The 25,443-nt window shown below is 44.6% G+C and overlaps 1 protein-coding gene across 6 annotated transcripts in view; it reads right to left on the bottom strand.

The window, feature by feature from the left end:
- Window positions 1-25,142, bottom strand: part of RCOR3 (REST corepressor 3) — a 38,328-nt gene extending 13,186 nt beyond the window's left edge. For 4 of the 6 annotated variants that reach the window (XM_080930452.1, XM_080930455.1, XM_080930454.1 and 1 more), the window contains exons 1-9: window positions 24,874-25,142; window positions 24,575-24,631; window positions 17,155-17,232; window positions 14,779-14,831; window positions 12,745-12,906; window positions 11,132-11,256; window positions 10,412-10,490; window positions 6,984-7,202; window positions 3,976-4,053 (exon numbers count right to left, since the gene is read on the bottom strand). In XM_080930452.1, the coding sequence (XP_080786578.1) occupies window positions 3,976-4,053; window positions 6,984-7,202; window positions 10,412-10,490; window positions 11,132-11,256; window positions 12,745-12,906; window positions 14,779-14,831; window positions 17,155-17,232; window positions 24,575-24,631; window positions 24,874-25,033 (1,011 nt within the window). In that variant the 5' untranslated portion in view covers window positions 25,034-25,142. Of the gene's footprint in view, window positions 1-3,975; window positions 4,054-6,983; window positions 7,203-10,411; window positions 10,491-11,131; window positions 11,257-12,744; window positions 12,907-14,778; window positions 14,832-16,596; window positions 16,776-17,154; window positions 17,233-17,319; window positions 17,411-24,574; window positions 24,632-24,873 lie in introns of those variants that run through there. The other 2 variants (XM_080930453.1, XM_080930457.1) reach the window with 2 other exon arrangements.
- Window positions 25,143-25,443: the final 301 nt, after the last annotated feature.

The following is a 25,443-nucleotide window of genomic DNA, read 5'->3' as shown; positions in this document are numbered from 1 at the left end:
TAAAACAGTAACAAAATAGCAGGTCTCGGCAGGCCGGCTAAGCACTGGGCGCTTGCTCCCCTCCCTCCCTGCTGAACCCCGTTTGTCTTCACTTGCTTCTCCGTTTGTCAGTGGCAAATCATCTAATTTTACAAGAGCTGGGAAAAGTTACCATGTTAACTTTCTGCTCAAGGCTAGAAACCAGAGTATCCCTCTTAAAGGCTGCAGCCCAGGATGCAGTCCCAGCGACACCCCTCTTCAGAGACTCCTCTTCTCCCTTCCCAGCTACCTCCACCTACCTCCTAGCCACAGACCAAACGCCTCCTCCACCAATACACACTTTCCAGAAGACACATGCATTTCTAACTCTGGAACGGAGCATCTCTTGTTCTCATTCCGATGGTTGACCTATCCGGTTCACTTTGTACCCCTCACATGCCCAGCTTCTTAGCAGCAAGGATGACTTTTTTTTCCTACCATGGCACTGTCTCATCGCCTACTCTCTATACTAAGGAATCTCAGGGCTTTCCTGTAGCTAATGTAAAAGCATACTTCTTCCCAGTTTCACAAAAATCCTTACGCCCTGGCCCTGCCTAACAGTCTCTATAGCATTCTTGGTGATATCTCTCAGACCCTGCATTCTCACCCCTCTGCATTTAACACAGCCTTTCTAGGCACACAAACTCTCTGAGAAAAGTTGTGGGTTTTTTTGTTTTTTGGGTTTTTTTTTCCCCCACTGAATCTAGTGTTAGCTCACCTGCTGGCTGGCTGTACCTTTCTGCGCTGGTATATTTGAATGTACCGCCTCTGTCTCTGTCTCTCTCTCTGTCTCTCTCTCTCTGTGTCTCTGTCTCTGTCTGTCTCTGTCTCTGTCTTCACCGATCCCATTTATCCTTGTCCTCACAGAAGCTCCTTCCCAGCCTAAACGAGTAGAGCCCAGTTGCCTTCCTAGAGCATTTGTTTCTAAGTCTACACTTCCGGGAGTTTGTCGTGTAATGGCTGGACTACACTTGTTTTTAAGCAGGCAGGGAAGAATCACCCTTATATGTGTTCTCCCTCCACACTCCTGCAATGCCTAAAGACTGATTACACAGAACAGGTGGTTAATAAATAGTTGTAGAAGTGAATGTACCTTCTTCATCAAACGTTAATTAAAACCGGAAAGCACCTTGGTTATGATGGTGAGCACTGCCTTTAGTGACCTAATTACTCCAGAGGTTATTAGCATCTTGGACTCGGTGAAGTCTAACATGCGAGTGAAGGATTACCCTTCTCTGTCTCTCCTGTGACACAAACATTATCCCGAGTATACTGCTCTGTCCTGGAATCAACAAGGTATGACAAACAGACGCACACTATGGGGACTTTCTGGCACGTTATGTACTCCAAGTCACATGAGATCTTTCAATTACCCAAGTGACACCCAGACCCCGGTGAACCTGTATTTAAGGCTGAGATATTGATGATTTATTTCTGCTCATTGTTCTTATATAAAAAGATATAGTGAATGTTTGATAACTCCTATCCCAGTAGCTGGCTTAACGTGTGGGAATCCACCAAATGGTTCTCTTCTAGGACACTTTCTGAGGGTAACATGACGCACACTGACCAGTCAGGAATAAATCCCAGAACTGCAGGCGATGTTACTGTTTACTCTTTGGTGATCTTGACTAATTCAGCCACCTCTCTGAGCCCGGGGCTCCTCCTTCAGTGGCCAGAGCCACACAGGTAAGACAAGCTATTTACAGCATTGTCAGGTCTTTATGCGTGGTGATGAGTCAAACTGTCCTGAAAACTTTACAGTTAGAATTAACTTTTCTTTGATGATTTGGTACTTTCTTCTGTAAAATTAGCTAGGCTTATTTTCTTGTGGGAGAAAAATGTTGATTATAAATTATTCAGTCTTTCCCCCACCTCCTCAGAAATTTTATTAGAAGAGTTCCTGTAGATTCTCGATTTCATTTAAACTTTGAAACATTGTTTTGTTGCTGAATTGTGTGTGTGTGTGTGTGTGTGTGTGTGTGTGTGTGTGTGGTGCCTGCATGTATGTCTGTGTACCATGCCTGATGCCTGTACAGAAACTGAATCCAGGTTTTCTGGAAGAGCAGCCAGTGCTCTTAACTGCTCAGCCATTTCTCTAGCCTCTAAATGTTTAACCTTTTAGCATAATAATTCCCCCTAGTTTGTTTTTAGTAACACATTCATTGGTTTGTTTATTCAGTGTGGGGTATGCATATGTCAACGTGCACGTGCAGAAGTCAGAGGACAATTTTCAACAGTCAGTTCTCTCTCCATCACAGAAGTCATGGGATCAAGCTGAGGTCACCAACAGCACGTGATCTGACCTGCTGAGCCATCATTACAACACTCCTTCCACCTCACCTGCCACGTTCTTTTTTGAGACAGGATCTCACTGTAACCCTGGCTGTCCCTCTGGCCTCTGTATCCCAAGTGCTCATATAAACGGGGTGTGTCCCTGTGACTGGAACCTGCTATGCTTTTATACCTACTGCACTCATAGAATTTTTAAATTATGAAGCTGTTAGTATTTGAAAAATTTGCTTTATTATATATATATTCAATATATAATTAAACGCAAAATTTAAGTGACCAATTCAAAATGTAAAGCTTGCTTTTGCAATAATATAAGAAAATAAAATATTTTCTATTATAACTCCTTTAATTTAATGTCACTAGAATGTATTCAGTTTACTTATGAGATACTGATCTATGCATTTTCACTGTTTCCCATGACCTAGCCCTGATGTGACGAGAACTGTTTCTTTAGCCCTGATGTGGGGAGCACCGTTTCTGCAGCCCTGATGTGGGGAGCACCGTTTCTGCAGCCCTGATGTGGGGAGCACCATTTCTGCAGCCCTGATGTGGGGAGCACTGTTTCTGCAGCCCTGATGTGGGGAGCACTGTTTCTGCAGCATGGATGTGGGGAGCACTGTTTCTGCAGCCCTGATGTGGGGAGCACTGTTTCTGCAGCATGGATGTGGGGAGCACTGTTTCTGCAGTCCTGATGTGGGGAGCACTGTTTCTGCAGCATGGACGTGGGGAGCACTTTTTCTGCAGCCCTGATGTGGGGAGCACTGTTTCTGCAGCATGGATGTGGGGAGCACTGTTTCTGCAGCCCTGATGTGGGAGCACTGTTTCTGTAGCATGGATGTGGGGAGCACTGTTTCTGCAGCCCTGATGTGGGAGCACCGTTTCTGCAGCCCTGATGTGGGGAGCACCGTTTCTGCAGCCCTGATGTGGAGGGCTGCTTCCCCATCTCCCTCAGCTTGTCTGTAGCTGTTAAGTCAGATACAAGAAGCACAGAGAGGCCCCATAGGAACATATGCAACTATCTGATCACCATATACGGAGAAAGACAAATCCAGAATACAAATTATAACTGGGGAGCCTCTAGAAAAAAAAAAACAAAGATTTTTACAGCCGAAACTTTTATATAAGAACTTGATTTGATTTTAGGGGGCATTTGAGTTTTCCTAGAATTACCATAAACACAGAAACAAAACCCACATGAGGCTGAAGATGGATAATATATATACCTTTATATATGAGATTCTGTATTTTCAGGTAAAATGTAAGAAAATAAACATACACAGTAAAATCCTCATTGGAGTTTGAGCCACAAACAAGTGTCTTAAAATAAGATTTTGTTTAAGAAAAACCCCTAGTGATTTATTCTGGTAGTGTTATCAGTTCACACAGGTAGAAAAGGGCTTTGAACAAATACTGCTTATGCCCAGATGTGTACCAGCCTTTCCAGGGACTGGGCACTGTGCCCTCTCCTACTGCTCAGGGCAGGGGAAATGAATTACTTTAAATATGGAAGCATCAGTCAAGACTCAAAAGATCAATTACGTAGATGGAAAACTAGGGATGGTCAATTGTCCACATGTGAAACCTTCCAAAGGGACCAGCGTGGACCCCGAGACTGGGCAACCCCACAGCGCAGGCGCTAACCACATGCATCTCAGATCATACCTCAGGCGGTTTGAACTCCTCAATGCCACCTTCCGTTTTCTGCTTAAGTGCACTGTTCACTTGCTTAGCATTTTGAACCTTCACAAAACAACAAAACGTGAGTCAGATCATGCACTTCGTAAGTTCTTACCAGTGCGATGTAAGTCAGCAGGGCAGATACCAACACCACCTCAGGTTTTAGTTCAGGAGAACAGACACAACTGTCACACGGAAGAGGTGCCAGCCTATCTGTCGTTCCATTAGTGCACACGGTGACAGATTGGTAGGACTGAGTGAGAGAAGAGCACAGAACACTTTCTTCTGTGGGGTGGGGGTGCTGAGCGGGGCTTCACTCCTGGTAGGAACACCCTTTACCACTGCGCTACACCTCATCCTAAATCAGACTGTACACGTCATTTAACAGTGCTGTTTATAACCAAAGGCAGCTGTCAACAAATGAAGATTAAACTCTACGGCTATTTCTCATCACCATAATGTTATGGCCAAATGGCAAATGTTCCTGCAGTGATGGTGACCATGAGTAATATTTGCTAGGTATAAAATGTCATTCTTTTACATAAAAAAAAAAATCACTCAATTCTTATAACCATTCTGTGAGGAAATATGAACCAGTTCTTTGTAGCACAACATACATGTTCTTAGAAGTCATTATATTGTGTAAAATCTTCAATGAACAAAAACCTACATCTTATGGGGAAAAGGTACCTATTGGGCAGAACAGTCAACATCTTCAGTGGCAAACACGAAAAGACAGGGCTCTAACAAAGATGGGAGCACAGTTTTACATACGCCAAAGACATGTAGAAATGCTACCATCAAGATGGCACTTGGCCTTATAAAGACAGGCTAGCGGGAAGCTGTGTGTGTCACCCTGGCTGTGCCTTCAGGAGGTCTACTTGAAATCTACCCAAGGTTTACAGCAGACGTGCGTGGTTTTGTGTGAATGTGTTCAGTCAGCTGGACATCATTCTTCACTGACAAAAACCTTACATTGGCCAACACAAAAACCACACTCTGCTCAAACTGCTTCCCCGTCTATCAAATGCAGTGGAACACACATGGTTTCAGACAGGAGTCGAGGTAGGCCCGACTCTGCTTCCATCGGAACCAGCCATAGAAGATAAAAACGCAAGGCACACAGGGGTTAAGAAATCTTTCAAGGTTATACGTGTAAGAAGTAGAGTCTAAACACAAACCAGGTTTCAAACTATGAGTCTATGAGCACCTTAGTGTCCGTTTAGAGACCTATCTGCTGGCTAACCCCTTCCTTTGGTTGTTTTTTCTCCCCCAGTATGGGCAGCCAAATATTATTCGGTTATTCATCATGGTTTCCCAACCAGAAAATCTAGAATAACCCAAGCGATGGTTTAGAATAGATCAGCTGGCCATGTCAGGAAGACTACACTGAAGAAGGAAAGGAAGAAAATGAAGGTGTTTATGTTGGTCATTGCTGTTGGGTGTTGTTGGGTGGGTGTTGGGGGGGCGTTAGGGGAAGGCTCCAGTTTCAAAGCACTAAGCAGCCAGATAGTGTTAGAGAGACGGAAGGAACTCGAGGCAGAAGAGCGTTTAGGAAGAAGGAGGGACGTAGGGCCAGGGCAAAGAAGGGCCATGCAGTAGGCCAAAGGATTTCAATTCTGCCTGAGGACCGAAGGAGACTCAAGATTTTTAATGAAGAGAACATGATCACATCTGCTTTGTAGAAAAGCACTTCCAATAGGCAACACGGCAGAGAGAATGGTATGAGAGCATGGGTCAGTGCAATTCAGGCCAGAAATGCAGTAACAATAAAGACCTCTCCCTAACAGGAGTGATGGTGTGGTGGCACTGCACCCCTGCAGTCCCAGCACTCAGGCAGAGGCAGGCAGATAGTGAGTTCCAGGACAGCCAGCGCCATGTGGAACAACAGACACTGTCCAAAAAAACAAAACAACCAGCCAAGCAAAAAAACAGAAAGAGTAACTCAGATGGCCTGGTGGTTATCAACACCCGCTGCTCTTCCAGAGACCCTGGATTTGGTTCCTAGCACCCACATGACAGCTCACAACTGCCTGCTCCAGTTCCAGGGAATTTCACAACATCTGATCGCTGTGGGCACCAGTCAGGCACCATGGTACACATACACACATGCAAGTAAAACACTCACACATGGAACAAAATAAAATGTTTATGAGAGAGAGTGGGGAGGGGGAAGGGAGGGAGGGGGCAGGAGGCTAGGTGGTGGTGGGACTTCCTTTAATGAGGTCAGCCTGGTCTACAGAGCAAGTTTCCGGACAGCCATGGCTACACAGAGAAACCCTGTCTCAAATACAAAACAACACATACCCCCCCCCCCCCACACACACAAAGCAAAGAAGAAGAACCACAACAACAACAAAAAAGACGACAGGGAAGTGTGGAAGACAGCCATGCGGTCCTTGTAAGATGAGTTGCTACCAATAGCAGAAACTATCATTTTATTTTCATTAGGCCTTATGGCACTGTCCTCAAAGTTTACACACTAGGGCCTTAGCACTGAAAAGCTATGAGGAATTTTTTTTTTTTTAATCCTGTTACTATGACGACCCAGGATGAGGACAACAGCAGTGACGACTCACTGAGGACTCACGATGTGCCCAGAAACCTGCACATATCACTGCAGACAGCTTTCCACAACTTGAAAAGCAGTAAGGTTGTTACTCCTTATTCTGCAGAAGTGTTGAAGCCTACTGAGCTATGGAGTGTGTTTAGAATCGATGCTGGTGGGTAAAGATGCTGGGATTTGTATCTATAGGCAGGAATTCTGTAAGCTCTACACGAGAGACTTTAAGGGGCAACACTGGGCTAGAGATGTAGCTTGGGGGCAGAGTACCACACCTGACGCCATGAGGTCAAGTCTGAACCCCACAACAAGCCCCTCCCCGCCCAGGACGTAACTTGTAGAACAGAACATCTGCAGACTACAGAGTTTAATCTAAACAAAAGACGAACAAATGGACACAGTCATCCAAGGCGCGGCTTTTACGAAATACCTGACGCTTGAGAGAGATCAGCTCCATGTCCAGTTGCCTCAGGATGGTGTTGGCTGCGTTGGGACTGCAGGAAACAGCCACCACATCCTCCTGGGTTAGATACATGCCCTTGGGAGGGCGGCACTTGGCGCGCTGAGAGTGATGGCGGTGCTGCAGACTCTGGTACTCTCTCCTCCCCAGGCCTATCTTGCTAGTTTGGACCGGCTGTTCAGAGTTACCCTGGGAGAACAAAGGCAGAGGAGCAAGGCATTGGTTTGCACAAACGCATGAAGAGTAAACAATCTACTACAAACAGAAAAACCTCCTGCGCTGCCAAACACTTCCAGCCAGGTTTATTATGAACAAGTCCAAAGAAGACACACACATGGCACCGTGACAAAGTGTACTTCTGATTAACTCAGTACAACGTTTATTTTCTAGGTCCCGGGGACTAAAAAGGCTGGAAAAACTAAGTTACACTGTAAATTCTTCCCATTTGCTTATATAATGAAGACCAGAACAGCAACCTGGCTCCAAGCTACACACGTTACATATAAAGGTCTACAAAAAGAACAACAAAGAAGACAATTTAGAAACTATACGTAACATGCTAAGGCAGCTAGTGAAAAAGAGGTTTTATTTGGCTTGGAGTTTCAGAGACTCTGGGTCTCTAGGTCACACAAGATGACTTGACTTTGATGGTATGGACGCTGTCCGATGTGTGCACGTGGCTTATATATAATACAACTCCAACTGCAAGTGTTGGCTACCAGATCACGCCTCATTGGAGTAGAAAAGTTGTCCCAAAAATGATGAAGATGAGCTGGTAAGCACTCTGAGCAACTTAATAAACCAATAAAGATGATATCAGCGTCACCCCGTGCTTCTGCGAGGAATCCACGAAGACCTGACACTCGTCTTACTGATACATTTGAACTCTGTTCTTTAGGAATCGGATCCATAACTTTGAGTGCTCGAGTGTAATTTACCTCACTGCTCCAAATGCAAAGTAATTAAGGCAAATCTGATGCTCAGAGAGAGACACCTTCTAGAATCTTTGGACCAAAGGTTTTTCCAGCTGGCGGTGAAGTGAGGTCACTCCTCAGTAGCCTGGAAGCGTCAGGAAGAATCCAGAAGGAGGGACAGCTGTGTGGAAGCTGGCATAGGCCTGAAGCCCCAGGCTTCACTGTGTAAAGTAGGAAAATTGCCCTGATCCCTCCACCACAGGAGAGGGTCAAAAGCAGTCAAGCCTGTGCCAATCTTGGCTGAAGAAACCAAACCTTGAAAAGGCTCCACCGAGAATTGCCTCAGACGGTTTAGCCCCTAAACTTTTATCTTTGGCTTGAAAAACATCCCCTTTGGTGGCTTCAGATGGTAGTGCCTGTTCACTTAGCAGAAGCAAATTCAGACGTCGTTTGGAAGAACGTATTCTGATCTCAGAGGTCTCATAGACGTGTATGAATTTTTAAAGGATATTCCTCAGGAAAAAAAGGGAAGTCTGTATAAAGGAAGGACCGAGTCAAGAAAGAACTGTGACCCAAATAATCAATAAATATATACAGAAATTTAAAAAAGAAAACAACAAATTTAAGTTCAAATAAGTTAAAAAACAAAAGCAAAACAAGATGTGACTAAAATTGTTGGCAAAACCACAAATGACAAATCAGTACAGTTTGGAGGCAAAGCATGTAATGGGGAAGTGACCTGAGTGCAGGCCCGGGAGGATGCCCTAAATATAGAAGATAGACATCCCTGAGTACAGAGGGATAGAAACACAGGAATGGCTGGCTCAAAATAGCAGACAGTAAAATAATAGAATATATACTTCCCCAAAATGGACCACCAGAAAAAAAAAAAAAAAAAAAAACCCTTAGAAGAGGCAGAGACAGTAGAAGTAAAATACAGGGCGGGAGATGGGCTCAGTAAAGACAGTTTGTTGTGCAGATGGAGACCTGGGTTCTGAACCCCAGTCCCCACGAAAAGCCTGGTACCGAAGCACGTGTTCATCATCCTGGAAATGGGGGTGCAGAGAGACAGGAATCCTTGCAGCTCATTGGCTGGCTAGTCTAGTCAGAACTGCAAGCTCAGTGAGAGACCCTGTTTGATAAACAAACAAAAGGAAGAAAAACAGAAAAAGCGATGCCTGCCTGCCTGCCTGCCGGTATGTAGCACACCTGTGTGGGTGGGGTCAGTCACCCCGGACCCCCACACCGGTGTGCTACACACAGATACACAGACAGGCAGACAGGCATATCTGATTAAGAACTCAGGTTCTAAGAGGGCTATATATAGTAAGAATTATCAGAAGAGTGAAAAGTTAAAGAAATAGGAAGAAAGTAACTCTGAAAGTGGGTTGAAGAGAAGGCTCAGTGGTTGGTAGCATGCACCACTCTCACAGAAGGCCTGCGTTCCGCCCCCAGCACCAACGCTGACTGAACTCCAGCTTCAGGAGATGCCTGCATTCGTAATGCACACACTCACACATAGCCACAGAGACCTTAGCAAAGCAGACGAAGGTAAGGCATCTGGGTGTTGCTGGCAGTGGGAAAATATTAAAATCTAAAATTTAGCAAAGTTAGAAAATGCCAAGTTGAAGTAATGTAGGATTCTGAAATGTCATTAATGGAGAAACTTCAGTGAACAGTAAGGACCAGAAGGGACAGTTTTCTGAGCAGCGACATTTGCTGGGGAAATCACACACTTCACAACTTAGGCTACAACAAAGTCTGGCCAGCCGCCTCCAGTTTGGGGCCTCACCTCGCCTCGCCTGACCACCCTGGAACGCTTTACAAACCTGTCAATTTACCTTACTGACCAAGTCTGTGTCAGTTTAGCATTTCCTTAATGACTGTGAGTGCCCCACGGGCGGCACGCTGTAGGGTTCTTCCTCTCTGAGCCAGCCTCAGCCCGTGCCATGGCTACACACACTGGCTACTACTTTCTACTTTGCTATAACACAGGGAAAACACTTCTGGGAAAAATTGTGGAACAGACCCAGAAAGCCTATAATTTTACCACCTAAAAGTGAGTTTAGTTCTTTTTTTTTAATGGATTAAAGACTAATATTATGGCAGAGCTGCCTTTTCCCCAGATAATGTGTGTTTATGTGCATGCATTGCGTGTAGGTGTCCACTGGGGCCGAGGTACCAGACCTCCTGACGCTGAGTTCCAGGCAGTTGGTTAGTTATGTACTAGACTTCAGTGCTGTGAACCGATCTCCAGTTCTCTGAGCTCTTAACAACCACCCCACCTCTCCAACCCCCTGTGAGGCAGGGTCTCATTTCGTAGTCCTGGCTGGTCTGGAACTCTCTAAGTAGACCAGGCTGGACCCAAACTCCCAGAGATTGACCTGCCTCTGCAGCTCAAGTGCTGGGGTTAAAGTGTGAGCCACCACACCCGGCTCCATGAGCCACAATGTAACAAGCCCAGAGGCTTCTTGGGATCATCACCTCTCTTTTGGCTTCTTTCTTTGGGTCATAGTCACTGTCATTCCCGTCCATGGGGTGAGCGTCTTCTACGTCATCATCACTGAAAGAAAAAGGATCAGCGTGTCATCTTCTCATAGCTTTCACATATACTCCTAAGAGCTGCCACTAGGCAGGACAGTTGTAACAGGGATCTAAGGTTCTGAGTTAGTCCTTCGTTCGGGGCTGACAGGGGCATTTAATAAAGGTTTCTAGCTAAGAAGTAAGAGGTTTTAGTAGGAAGAAAAAAAAAAAAAAGCCTTAGAGGTACCATGTGGGACAGGGCATTCCCTATGTGTTGTGACGCTGATGGGTGGTTCCAGTTCTGTGCTTGCTGCGCAGACACAGCACATTACAGTAGTGGGGACCTCGGCCGCTGAGGGAGGTTACTACAGGAAATGCAGAAAGGCCGCCTTGCACAGGATATACTGTTTAATATATCTGAGTATGGAGGGCTAGGGATGGGACCCAGGCCTCGCGGTGGTGGTGGTAGAGGATCACGGAGTCATGTCCAAGTTTGTCCCTAAGTCACACTGAACAAGCCACACTGAGAGAAAGAACTCCTCAGCTCGGTGTGTAGAGCCCCACAGTAGGGACTTCAGACTCAGCCGTCTCCACAGCACAGTGTTGCTTTCTGTCTTGTGAAAACTATACAGTCCCGTGAAAAGTCCCCAACAGTGCAAAAGAGGCAAGTGTGCGACCTACCTGTCACCCTGATTGTGTCTGTTGGCTAGTTTACGAGCCTGGCGATCCATCAAACTTGTCCTTGATCGAGTTTTTTTCCATGAATAGTAATATTTTACAAGACTTGCAATTGTCTTATCTGGAAGCTTAAAAAAAGTTTTCCTGTTACTGTCAGAAAGTTTAGTTCATCAACTCTGATCACCAAGTGACTAACATATTCTTTGATAATCAAGGCATAAGTGAAAGTCATGTTGTGGTACCTTTACTAACAACAACAACTAACTGCTAACCGTCACAGAACCCCATTATACCAAAGTCACTGACACTGCTGAACTTGTGTGACTGTTGGTTCTGGAGGAGAGGGAAGATATCACAAACTATGAAAATGTCCCCCAAGGTCCAAGCATGGCCCTGCTAGCATTCAACATGTGTTTCCTAAGAGCAATTTAATTCTCCTTGCTCTAGTTTAGAGACTTTGGTGTCTAAATGAAATCAACGTAAACCTCACACCAGAGACTCACATCCCGTGATCTGTTGAGGTAGTAAGGAGCTGCTCAGTACTCAGCAGTGAGCTTTTTAAATCACTTTAGTTTTACATCTAGATCTTAGTAAATCACGCAGACACATCTTAACCTGAACGGCCTTCAGCTATTATAGTGGCCGACAATTAGATGTGTTGGTGTGTCATACTGGCAAGTAAGGTTGTGAGCTACCAACTAGAGTGTCCCCTCCAATTACCGAACTCTTGTAGACGCAGGAACATTGTCTGCTTAAAATGTACGAAAGTACCAGCTGCTTGATGTATATTATTTTAATGCAACACTAAAAGTTTAAGAACTTGTAATATAGAAAATAGCAATATAGGCATTTTCCCTTAAAAAACAAGAGCCAAAACCAGCACCAACAACTCCCCGTAGCACCTGAGAAACACAGACAGAATGAACTGGGGATGTTCATGTTGCCAGTCTTCATACCAGAGTCGACTTCAGAATTTCTGTGTTACTTCAGCACTGTCTAGGTGCTGCTTTTTAATTAATCCTTCTAATTCCAAGTAACCAGCCCTGGACACATACACATATGAGCAACACCACACGGACGGTCTCAGTAGGTTGTATGTAGATGTGTGTGTGTGTGTGTGTGTGTGTGTGTGTGTGTGTGCAGGTTTGTAAACACACATACATAACAACAATAATTAAAGTGGTTGTGAGCTTGAAAGGGAGTGGGAAACATGGGAGGAGCTGTGGGGGAGGAACAATGACATAGATTACATGTATGTTTTTGAGAGAATACACATAAATTTTTTAAAAAAGGACTTTCATATACAAAATGGAAGAGAGTCCTAAAATAAGAAATCAAAACATTACAAAAATCCAAAAGTAAAGTTAAATTATTATTCCCACTTAAAAAAAAAGCCATCAAATTAATTTAATGACTATTACTCACACATTGGACACCAGATAAAAAACAATTCATTAATGAAATAGCACACATATGTTATGCATGGATACTATAGAAAATATTGTATGTAGAAACACCTGAGTGAAAAACATTTTATACTTAGTGAGTAGTTGGTATTCAGTAGTATTATACATAATTATTGTAACGATAATTTGATAAGACCAAAATCACCGTACCATTTGCTGAATCCTGTGAAAGCTCTTCCCATGGAAACTAAAGGCTTGTTCAAACAGGACTTTGTCTTCCACTGTCCACTCATCCGGAAAGGGCGTGAAATTGGGGAGGTCCGCAAGGGACTTTTCAATGTTGTGCTTATGCCAGAACAACATGCCAAGTGCCTTTGAAGAGAGACCACCGCCTCATTTTAATGGACTTACTTCCACCACACTTAGCTAAACACCAATCAGACTCAAAATTTTAGCCTATGACTTCGACTTACTATAAACTCAGTGTGGAGCCTTTGACAGGACAGCAACCTACTTACTTATTTTAAGTCAGGGCCTCAGAATGGATATATATATATAGATTAGAAGTAGATATAGATTAGATATAGATAGAAATAGATATATGGATAGAGATATAGATAGACATAGATAGAAATAGATAGAGATAGATTAGATATAGACTTATAGATATAGCTATATCTCACATTTATGGAAGAAGTAAGGAAGAGTGACATAGAGTGAGCAGGTTTGCAGACTCACGACGAGATTGCTGGAATTTTATGAATGTGTCAATGTGTAGGCGAAACCATCTAAAAGCCCTCAGGTGACTGGAATGACTGAATGACATTATCAGTCACAACACAAGAACCGGAAATACTCAGTTGGACTTAGCAGAGAAATACTGAACTCAGACCTTTTGGAATTATTTAGCCTATACATAATTCTAAAACTTAAGGGTATGTTCACTGCAATTGTCTCAATTTAATTATTTTATTACATATTTAACATGTTTAACAAAACATTTATATATTTTTACTTTGCTATTACCATAATGTATACATACATACAATTATTAGAAGTCATCTAAGTAACTTCAATGACTTGATTGGCAAGTCATTTCTAAATAATAGGTATTAACTGTTACTTAATGTATAAAGTTTCATTCTGTAAAAAAAAAAGAGTTTTTAGTGGTGAGCTTAAAAATAAATTCTGCACATAAACATGCAAACAAGGCAATATAAATTTATATTTTAAAAGATGAACTTTCTCAAAGATTAACAAGGGAGGCATGGCAGGTGTGGTGGTATACACCTTTAGTCCTAGAAGATGGGGATTCTTCTGTAAGTTTGAGGCCAGCCTGGTCTACACTGGGCAACCAGGAATGCAACAGAGAGACCCTGCCTCAACAAACCAACCAAAACAATGGAAGCCATACACAGAGTGGGCTTCAGTCACGTGATCCTAGCACTTGGGAGACAGAGGCAGGAGGATCACCTCACATTCTAAGGCAGTCGGGGTTACACTGAAAGACAAAAATATCCTCCAACAACCAAACAAAAACTAAAACTGTAAGATAGGCCACCAAAAGGTCTAAAAAAATGCCCCCAAATGACTGTTTAGCTCTATTATCAGCACGCCAATTTCAAACAGTTTACTTGTAGTTTACTCTGTGAATCGAGTTCTCGGTGACTTCTTTACATAGATTTGATCTTCCTTCTCTACACACAAGCCCACCAGGTGTACTGTGATGTGATTCTGACCCAGGGTGAGATACTTAGTTTTAACACTCTGCTTTAAAGCAGGAAGTAGTGTCCCATACCCACAGTCCCAGCTACTGGAATGGCTGAGGCAGTTATGGTGGCTTGAGCAACATCACGAGATCTGGTCCCTCCACCCTTTTGGTGAGTATGTGTGAAAGATAGATTGACACCAATGTCTGGCCTTCACACAAGTACACATTACAGTACACACACACACACACACAACATGGGTACATGCTACAGTACACAGACACACAACACACACACATCACATGGGTACATGATATAGTACACAGACATAGAGACAGACACACACACATCACATGGGTACATGATATAGTACACAGACAGACAGACAGACAGACAGACACACACACACATGGCATGGGCACACACTAAAGTACACAGACACAGACAGACACACACACATCACATGGGCGCATGCTACCGTACACAGACAGACAGACAGACAGACAGACAGACACACACACACTTTCCTACATACCTGTTCAACGTTGTAGCCATGTTTCTCTTTTGCAATGGCGATATACTCATCCACTGTAATGGAACAATGTTATGTCATTACTTTCAGAAACTTTAGATTTCTCAGATCTAGGTTTTAATTTCTCTTTTTAAAAATATGGTAAAATAATTTATTAGTCTGAGTAAAAAATTAGTCAAAACTATCATCCGTGAACTGTTACTAAAGGAGACTTCTAAACAACACCAGTGGTTCCTCACCTGGTTTAAAATTTCATTTAACCTGATAACCCTATGACCATATATGAGAATTATTGGTAAATTAAGTAATATGACTATAATTATTTTTGCATGTTGACAATCACCCAGGTGGAAGTAGACATTGAAACCCAATTACACTGTAAAACACTGAGATAATTCTTGACTAGTTTATGGTCGTTACTTAGATACGTGGCTGTGTTAACAAGCCCTTCTCCTGCTTATCAGTTCTGCAGGTTACAATGAAGACCGGAACACTGAGTGTGCATCGACTGTCTCTCGGCTCTTCCGCTTGCTCTAGGAGCATAGGCACCCTGTTTCCACTTCTCTCTCACGTGTGACCGAAGCATCAGAGCGGTTCGAATAAGCAGCTTTAATAATGATATGGCTGTCTCAAGGCCTCGCTAGAATCGTCTGCTGCCCTCACTTTTACGTGCTGGCCATGGCCACTCCTTCATCCTTTGCAGTTATCTCTTTAAACATATTTCTGAGAAGCAGAGATCTTAAGAATTCTGACCCTGAAATAGCTACAATCTATATGGACTTGCTTTTCTGTACATTACTCATACGTTTAACTTTGGTGGAATAATTTGAGCTTTTGTTCCTTAGTTTCCTGCTCTGGATTCATGATAAAATAATACAGTCTCTAATGGTTAGATGAGCTAACACAGGGAAAACATTCAGGTGTACAGAAAACCCAAGTATTATATTCACATAGAATCCACTTACATGTACTACAGACCTAGGAAGATGCTGGTTACATAGAACAAACATGTATCACAGACCTTCAGATAGCAAGTTAAGAAATCCCAATTGAACAGAAGTGGTCTCAACTCTGGCTGGGCATTAGAACCATGACAGAAGCTTTAGGAAGATGTACAGGCATTATCTCTAAGATGGGGTCAGATTAGACACCAACACTTTGAAGAGAAAAATTCCTAAGAAACTCTAACACAACAAAACCAAGGTTGATCACTACTTCAGACCTGCTTTGGACAGCCCACGTGGACATCAACCTATGGTGGACAGCCCCACAGACACCACTCTAACAGGCATGTTACCTTTCTGCATTTTGTTTTTCACTTCGTTAAAAATGCACCATTGTATTAAAGATCAAAATTCCACAATGCTCTGGTGCTCATTTTATGATTGAAAACCTCTGTATATAACATGAGCAAACCTGGGAAAGCCGGATCTCTTTCAGGCTCCAGGTACATTATTTCTTACTGAATGCCTCCAGGACACGAGATCCCTAGCTTTTAAGTGGGTGAAGCTTTACCTAGTGCGTGAAAGCCTTTACGTTAGGAAGATTACTAGGGATGCAGGCGCATATCACTTTCCAGGTTTTAGCTCTTGACTGTATTGATTGGCATGATTAGACTCTATGCACAGGATAGATAGGACATGGCTATTTTTCTCAAGACTAAATAAATCATAACAAGACATGAGTTCATAAGACACTAGGAAATACTGTTAAAGAAAACCTTATTTTATGTCTGCTAGAATGACTGCTCAGTGTAGCTGCTGTTGTTATTTAAGAAACTTGATAGCTGAATGGAGGGGTGGGGGGTCTTAGCGTTGTTACCTGTATGTTTCCTATATCTGATGTGCCGCAAAGGATTCGGGTCCGCTACATCACACTGAAGTCTAAAGCCACACCATGATTCAAGAAGTGCATGGTCAAGGATCCAGAAGGTCTCCGTCCAGAAATGGAGAGCACCAGATGGCCTGAAGGCTGCTGAAGTCAGCTCTCTCACCTTTCCTCTTTAAAATGGGAATGAGAGTGGGCTCTCTGGAGTCTGGCGGCATTTCTCTTACTGCTCCATAGACTGAGGAAAAGCCTGTGCAGATGTCTACATAGTAATTCCCTCCCCTGCTTGAGGATTTAAGCACCAGAACCAGCAGATCCTAGGGTTTTGCATTCTTCATGGGCCTGACACAAACTGAAATGATCACATCCACTATCTTCCAAAAGGAAAAAAACATTCTAATACAGCGAAGGTTTCCATTAAAAACAAAAGAAAACAAAGGCAATTCAGTTCTTAAGCGAACCTAAAAGACTAAAAGACAAATGCAAATTACATTTTTTGAACAGGCCGATTCTCTACTGATGTTAACATTCGATCTCAGAAAAAAAACTTACATTTGGCATCTGGGATACTGTGATAAGGAGACCACACAAGCATGCCTCCATTGTCTTTATCTGTGTACTTGGTAGCACCTGAGGAAAAATTAATTATTTTGAATAGGATAGCCTCTTACATATATTTCAACTAAACATAAGCAAACTTTTGTTTCAGTACAATACCTGCAAAGAACACAGGGGAAAGCACATCGCCGAAGACTTAAGCGAAATGAAGGAAACATTGTAGCAAACGCTCTGCTACCCCCGGAAAGACTTCCTGAAACACACTCGTGTCACCTGCCTGCTGCTTAGGGGTCACCATCCAAAACTGACCCCACAGCACACCCACCTCACCTGTGCTTCGCTCTTTGTGTTCGTGGGCCACAACTGCCAGGGTCTCCCTTCATGGCTTGTATTTTGTCTTATACCTAAGTCTGCCAGCTTTCAACAGCATACACGTTAACACAATTTCTTGTTCATATGATCTGGTTAAATCTCGAAGAACACTGTCCTTTCCTGTGTATTTCTCGTGTTATAAAGTCCATGACATCAAGATTCACTAATAAAAGCTGAGACAGCCTGGACACAGGAGACCTGGGTGACTACAGGCCTGTAGACACTTTATTACACAGGAGACTTTTCTGGCTTCCACCCAATCCTTAGCTACAAGTTAGTTAAAACTAGCAACATATTAAGCCAACATGTTTTAAAACAACCGACGTTACTTACCGCCAGCAGTCAGAATTTCAAATCAGTCACATAAAATCTTAGTAGAATTCGGAGGTTACTGTGGTTATTATAAGGTATTTGGAATAGAGAACATCCCTTACTACAATTTTCACACAGAGAAGTTACTTATGAGTCAATAATTAAATATTACTCATACCTAACTTTTGGAGAAGCATCAAATATTACTATTAGATGTTTAGTACACATTTTTAGTTGGTAGAATCATACTAATAAAATATGAAGCTAAAATAATTTTAAACTTATGTTTTGTGATCTGAAAAATTAAGAATGCCGAATAGAAGGTTATCTTAAGCAAAGGAAAACCACAACTGCAAAAATAAGTTTAAAGCAAAACATTTGTATTGTGTTATAAGAAAAAGGTGAGAAAAGGAAACTTAAATCTTTACCCAAAAAAAAAAAAAAAAAAAAAAAAAAAAAAAAAATCAGAGTCAGAAGTTTATTAAAATATATAGCCAACAGAAATAAACATTGAGATGTTCTACAAAACTTGGTGTGTATCTGTAGTCCCATAGTTTGGAAGGCAGAGGCAGGAGGGTTGGGAGTTCAAGGCCAGCCTAGGTTATGAAGGCCTGTGCTGGAACAATTCCACTTCAGTGTCAGCAGGGAGCAGAGAGCTATGTTTGAAGCAGGCTTGTGCAGTAGGAGTTGAGTGAAAATCTTTCAACTAAGCAAGTAAGCAAACAAAATCCCAAACAGACCAAAACACTAAAACATTCTCAATACTAAGACATGTAATTTTTAGTCATGGGCCTGTCGGGTAAAGACAAAACGAAACACCTTATAAATGGCAAAAGTCAAGTTATTCAACAGAAGTGAAATGAGTCCTATGTAAGCTGGTCAGAAGCCTTTACCTTTGAAAACCAAATGATTCAAGTGAAGATCTTAACTTCAGTTATTTATCAAGGAATAGATTCTTTTTACGCAATGAACTGTGGCAGTAAGATTATTAAAATCCTTCTTAATAGAACACGACACAGCAAACGAGAACTCCTATTAAGTCTTAGGATTTAATGGCACTCCATGACAAAGACATGTACTTTCTTGCTCCCTGTTCTTTAAGAACATTTTCATGTTAGTGTATGTTTTGTACATGCAGGAGTCCCAGGGACAGAACCCAGCCTTGGTGGCAACCTCCCGTCTTCACTGAGCCATCCCTTCGGCCCGTGGACATCATTCTTGAATCACAAAAAGTCTGCTGTGTACCATTGCATATCTCCTCTTAAATAGGCATTGGTTTTTGTCTTTATTTTCCTCCATTTGACCTGGCAGAAGCCAGTGTCAAAGTCCAGGACACTAACTGCTCCTCTACTATGGGATGATAAAGGTATTTATGTAAGTGGCCTTAAAACAGAGAATGCTCAATTAGGCTTTTCACAATGCTCTTTTCCTAATTATAGACCCCTGCCCTTTCAGTTACACATCAACTAGGCCCTGGGAAAAAATGTTTACAGGAAAGAGTTACTTTAGGATACCGCGTGAGAGTATAGTTTCAGACTCCTAGCCATGGCAAGTGTGCCACCTTGAAGATACCACCTTCTGCCTCAGTTTCTCTCATCTATAAGAACAGAGATGGTGTAACTACTTCAGTGCCTTTCAAGAATGAAGTTGAGAAGTTGATCATGTACACATGCAGGACGAGCAACCATTAAGATGCAAGGTGGGAGGGATGAGGTAGGATTCAAGGACAAAGTGCAAAACCAGCAATCTGTAACTTTTAAAGACTCATTAGAAACACCGAGACATTAAAAGCCAGGACGTTGTCAACAAACATACTAAGAATTTAGATCCCGAGACTAAGATGCTTTAACCACTTAAAAACTACGTATAAACTAGGTCCTAAATTATATTATTAGTAAAGTATCTTCGAATGGGGGTAATGGCTTCCCTCGTGACATAGAAGCCTGAATCCATTGTGTGTGGTATATGCATGTATGTGCACGTGCATGTACCTGTATGTGTATATATACATCATGTAATGCTCACGGTTCGACATAGGGCATCTTCTTCTACTTGTCCTACTCCTGTAGTTTAATTTGGTTTGTTGAGACCTGGTCTCTCCATGTAGCCCTAGGTATACTGGAACTATCATTATGTAGACCAGGTTGGCCTCAAACTAATAAGAGATTCACCTGCCATTGCTGGTATCAAAGGGATCACCACCCCACCTATTACGCCCCCTCCCGCCCTTTACTGAACCTAGAACTCGGTGCTTCACCCAGGCTGGCTGGCCAATGGCAAATTGCTTTCACCTTCCAAAGATTGGCATGCACCATACACCTGCTTTTCTGGGGTTAGCTGTCTACTGAGCTTCTCTCCAGCCTTATAAGTTTTAATAGACTGGGTTGTCAGAAGTTTTCTTTCTTAATATAGTCTGCCTGAAAACTCATCTGAGACCTACACTGTAGTCTCCCCAGCATCTGGGGTATTACCTCCAGTGATCAATTGGAAAATACTAAATGGTCAGAAACAAGGATGTTTAAACTGCACGCCAGTCTGAGTAGCATCGTGAACTTTCATACTGCTCCACTCAGCCCTGCCTGGGGAACCTGTGTCCCTGAGAAAGGTACTGGAACAAAGACATTCTAGTCATCATCAACAGTGAATGTCCTCTCCTGTTATCTTACAGAGAACATTGCCTAAAAACTTTAAATCTCCAGGGGTTCCAGCTTCTCAATAAAGTTCTCCTCTGTTGAGCAGACCCCAACTACCACAGCTTTAACCATGAGGCCAGAGACATCATACTCAGGACTTCATGTTCACTATGTCCTGTGCTAAGCTGGATCTACGAAAAGTAGAGATGTCAGTGAAGCGTGTGTGTGTGTGTGTGTGTGTGTGTGTGTGTGTACATGTGCGTCAGGGTGCATGTGCCCCTGTGAAGGCCAGAGGAAAAAGACATCAGGAGGACATCCATGTCTTCCTCTATCACTTTCTCCCTCATTGCCTTGAGACAGAGTTTCTCACTGGACTGGCTGGCCAGGGAGCTCCTGGGATCTGCCTCTCTCCACCTCTCACGGCTGGGGTTAAAGGCATCTGCAGCCAGGCCTGAGTTTTATGTAGACGTTGGTGATTCAGACTCAGTCTCCTTGCCATTGTAGCAAGTGTTCTTATCCACTGATCTATCTCCCCAGTCCACAACAAAGCACTTTTAAGTATACAAATATATTATGGAAGATTTTGTGGGGAATGTGCGCAAAAAAGGAGTTCAAAGACCAAAACAATAATATCCATGTATTTTATAAAATGGATACTATCACATTAATGTTTATATATAAATAGATAAATTTAAAATAAGGAAGATAATTTTTATTTCAAAGTGTTAATATTTTAATACACCAAAGGTTACATTTTTTATCACTTATTTAACTAAGCAACAAATAAGAAATGTCAGCTTTAAAATATGTCAATTTTGTCTCTTCAAACTTCTTTTAAGGGTCTACAAATCACTGCTTCACACATATTTTTCACTTAACCTGTGATGTTCTTAACAATATCTCCCTTTTATGAACAAGAAAACAAGTCTGAAGAAGTCAGGTAGTTCATCAGAGGTAACTAAAGGTACCAGAGAGGCTGGAAGGCACGTGGTCACCAATAAAAGCTATCTGGGGGGAGTGCAGAAGGGCCGGTCAGCATAGTTGGGGGGGGGGTGCGGAAGGGAGGGTGAGCACAGTTGGGCAGCAGATTCAAGAACTCCTTAACAAACCATTTACAACTGACAATCTTCAGAACTAGTTAACAACTGATTAACAAGTGAGAGATAGCCATTAGAAATCCAGTTGGTAAACCATTTAGACATTAGCATGGGCATTTAAGGTAAACAGCCCCCAACCCACAAACTGCTTTACAACTGGAAGACGAGAACCAGAAATCCAGTGAGTAAACTGTAAAGACACTCTATGGCCACTTATGGTGGCCTCTAAGGTCCAAGTTTCGAGAACCCCAACCCTTTACCAGCTTGATAATGGTTAGCCATTTGTCCTGGGTTTCTGAGACCTAACAGTAAGTCATTCTCTAGGTGTGTAATTCCCACCATCAACATTACCGTCTCTTCTAAAAACTCTTGCTTTCTCTGCATTCTCACAATAGTCTTGGGACCTAAGGAATTTATATTCTAAGTGCCTTATATCTAAGACTACAGTGAACATTTCCCATACAAATAGTGCTTTATTAGGAATGGGGTGTGTAGGGGGTGCAAATCTTTAACCCTAGCACTCAGGAGGCAGAGGCAGGTGGATCTGAGTTCAAGGTCAGGCTAGTCTACCTAGTGAGTTCCAGGACAGGCAAGACTATGTAGAAAGACCTTGTCTCGAAAACAAAACAAAAAGGGGGGTGGATTGGAGGAAGGGTTATGAAGAAGAAAAGGAAAGCTTGTTTTTCCTCAATTCCTATTATTAGCTAATAAGTTTCCCTTTTCTTCTATTATCTTTCCCCAAGTAATGCTTAAATTTTCATCTAATTATACCAACTCAATATGAAATAAAACCCCCTGAAGACTAGCACCACACCAGCAGCAACAGGCACAAGCCACAGTGTTTCCCTGAGAACAATACCTCAATGATTCACATGACTGGCAAATGCTTTAACTGTATCCCTGGACTACACCGTCCGCAGAAGCACATCAAGTCGTGTGAGGTTTAGCCCTGTTCTACTGATGACAGTCAAGAGTAAAGAAGCCGGAAGTTCTAATTCAAAGCCAGTGATACTTATTGGCGGTTTATCACCTCTCACAAATGTTCTGTGTAGCTGGAACAAGCAAAACTGATCAAAATAAGCAGTTAGGTTGGTTAATTCAAACAACATCACCCAAGACCACCTATATAGGTTTTCCTTAGTTTTTCTATTTTTCCCTAGTTTAAAATTGTTGCACAAATTATATTCAAATATGGCAAATACTTTGTCACTAAAACACACACAAGTTCCTAACCAACTGCATATAACTAGGAGATCTAATGGGGCAAAAAGATAGGTGTGCTTATGACATAATTCTGCTGCCGAGTTCCATCTGGAAATGACTTCACCAATATTAGAGAAAAAAATGAGTAGCAATGAGAGCTCCAGATCCTTCTTCATAATTATGAAATCTAATCTTTACTGAGTAACTGCCATATGCCTAGTCATTTAATCCTGGCAAGAATTCCATGCAAGAGCTTTTTACAGCTAGCAAAACTGAAGCTCGGAGAAGGCCGGTGACTTGCTCAGGGGACAAAAAAACAAGAGAGCTGAGAATTAAATTCAGCCTTATCCTCAAATGAACGTGTCTTCTTTCCGAAGTGTCAAACTAAGCCCCCAAGCATATCCTTAATGTGAAGGAACCCACCTACGAGCTAGCTATGCCAACAAGAAAAAGTAACAATACTGGAAGCCCACCATGGCGCGCCCCAATAGTCTTCCAAAAAATATCCCAACAGCTGTGTCACTTTGAAGGTAACCCCCAAATCTGATGAGCACTCTGGTACCACACGTACTGACGGAAACTGTCCTAATCACACTTTAAACTTCTCCCTCCAGAGAGGGGCTACTACCTACTTGGTAAATATCATATATTGCAGTGTCCCAATGGAGAGAAGGACGGAAGCCCCTCTGGCATACCTAAACTAAACAGACATGACTGTTTTCCATGTGATATTACGAGTGAGCCCTCTGCATAGCTAACTACAACTCGAGCGTCTCACTCTGGCCACGCTGTTAAGAATGGGCTGGAGACAAAAACTGTCTGCAGGAAAAGTGGGAGGGAGGTTCAGGCAGAGAAGGGCAGAGCCCACCCAGTGGCGAGTCTGGCTGGGTCAGAGCAGCCGAGCACTCCAGGCCCAGAGGCTCCAGCAAGGGCGCCTCCATATGCGGAACTCTCGCCCAATCCCCGAGCAGCCTCACATCCCGTGACGGCCGGGGATCCTGTTTGGAGAAAAGTAGAGAGGGAGCCCGCAAGCTGCGCTGGCGGAGGGCGCTGGAACCTGGCTGTTCCGGAGAAAATGTCTCCTTGGCAGCCGCCGCCGCTGTCCTGTGGTCTGGCTTCCCGGGCCGGTCGGCGCGCGGGGGAGAGAGGGGCGGTGTCGGGCACGGGCGTTTCCCCGCCCAGGTCCACACACCGCCTCGACAGAAAGAAAAACCAGAATCCCGAGTGCGCGGGGGGTCGCAGGGCTCGCCCTTGGTCCGGGCGGATGACAGCAGCCCGTTGCCAAGCATTGCCCTGCGGAGTCTGGCCGAGCCCCGCGTTCCCAGGGCGGGTCGGTGTGGCATCTGACCTGGGGTAGGTTCGTGCACACACAGATCGCACGCCCTCTCCTGCAGCCCTGGGTTATGCAGCCCCCGGGCCTCGGACCCGCGACCTCAGTGCGATGCCAGCAGCGTGCAAGTGCCGCGGGAGGGAACCATGTTCACCTTGCCATGCACACATTTACCCCCACGCCCTGTGTCACTACTGCCCAGCCGAGCCTGCCAGCCTCCCCTCCCTCGATGCCCTGCCCTGCCCTGCCCCGGCCTCTCCCGGTGCTCCCCTCACTCGCACCCCGTAAGTCCCCCCCTCCTTCCCCGATGCCGACGCCGGCCGCCCCAGAGCAAGCCCGGGGGGGGGGAGGGAGGGAGGGAGAGAGAGAGAGAGAGAGAGAGAGAGAGAGAGAGAGAGAGAGAGAGAGAGAGAGAGAGAGAGAGAGAGAGAGAGAGACGGGGTTTTCCTGTGTGCAAATATATCTACCTGGATCGAATTCAGGGATCCGAGCTTGGTATTCAGCTCCGACTCTCATCCCAACATCTGCAAAGCAATGCCAAGATCTATGGTAAAATGGTAATAAATAAGGAGAGGAGCGGGGAAGGGCAAGGCAGAGGCTCTCCAGCCGCGGGAGCGCGGGCGAGGCCGTGGCCGGGTGGGGGCGGGGAGGCGCGGGTCGCGGGCTGCGGCGGCACCGGGAGTTCCGGCGGCCGAGGCTCGGCTCCGAGGGGAGGAGGGCGCGGGGAGGGGGCCGGGCGGGCGGGGCGGGGAGCGCGGCGAGGTACCCCCGTGCTCGTCGTCGCTGCTGCAGCCGCTCTCGGGCTCCGAGAAGTGCAGCCCGCCGTTGGCCGAGGAGCCGCCGCCGCCCGCCGGGCTCTTGGCGCCGCCGTTGGCCGATCGGCTCTTCCCCAGTAACTCGGGGCCTTTCTCCATCATGCCGGGCATGGTAGAGGAGGGGGAGAGAGGTGGCGTCAGGGAAGGGGGAGACGGCTGGCGGGCGGGAGCGCGGAGGAGGAGGAGGAGGTGTTAATATGGAGCCGCCATCACCGCCCCGGTCGGGCCGTAGCGCAGTCGCCCCACACCAGCCGGTCCCGGCCCCGCCTCCCTCCCCTCCCCCGCCACCCGGCGCCACCCGGCCGAGCGCCCCTCGTGGCCGCGCGCTCCTCACTGGGCAGCCGGGATCACTCCGCCCTCGGGAGGCTCCGGCCGCGGGGCGGAGAGCGAGAGGGCCGGGACCCCGCGTGTCCCTGGCCGGCCGGCTCCCGGGGTGCACGGAGGCGGAGGGACAGAGGGCCGGGGCGGCACGGAGGGCGAGGAGACGGACTCTGCCCTGTCTCAGCAGAAGGAACTTGGCC

The sequence above is a fragment of the Micromys minutus genome (assembly GCF_963924665.1).
Source record: "Micromys minutus genome assembly, chromosome: 1".
Classification (NCBI taxonomy): Eukaryota; Metazoa; Chordata; class Mammalia; order Rodentia; family Muridae; genus Micromys; species Micromys minutus.
This window is presented reverse-complemented; position numbering and strand designations above follow the sequence as displayed.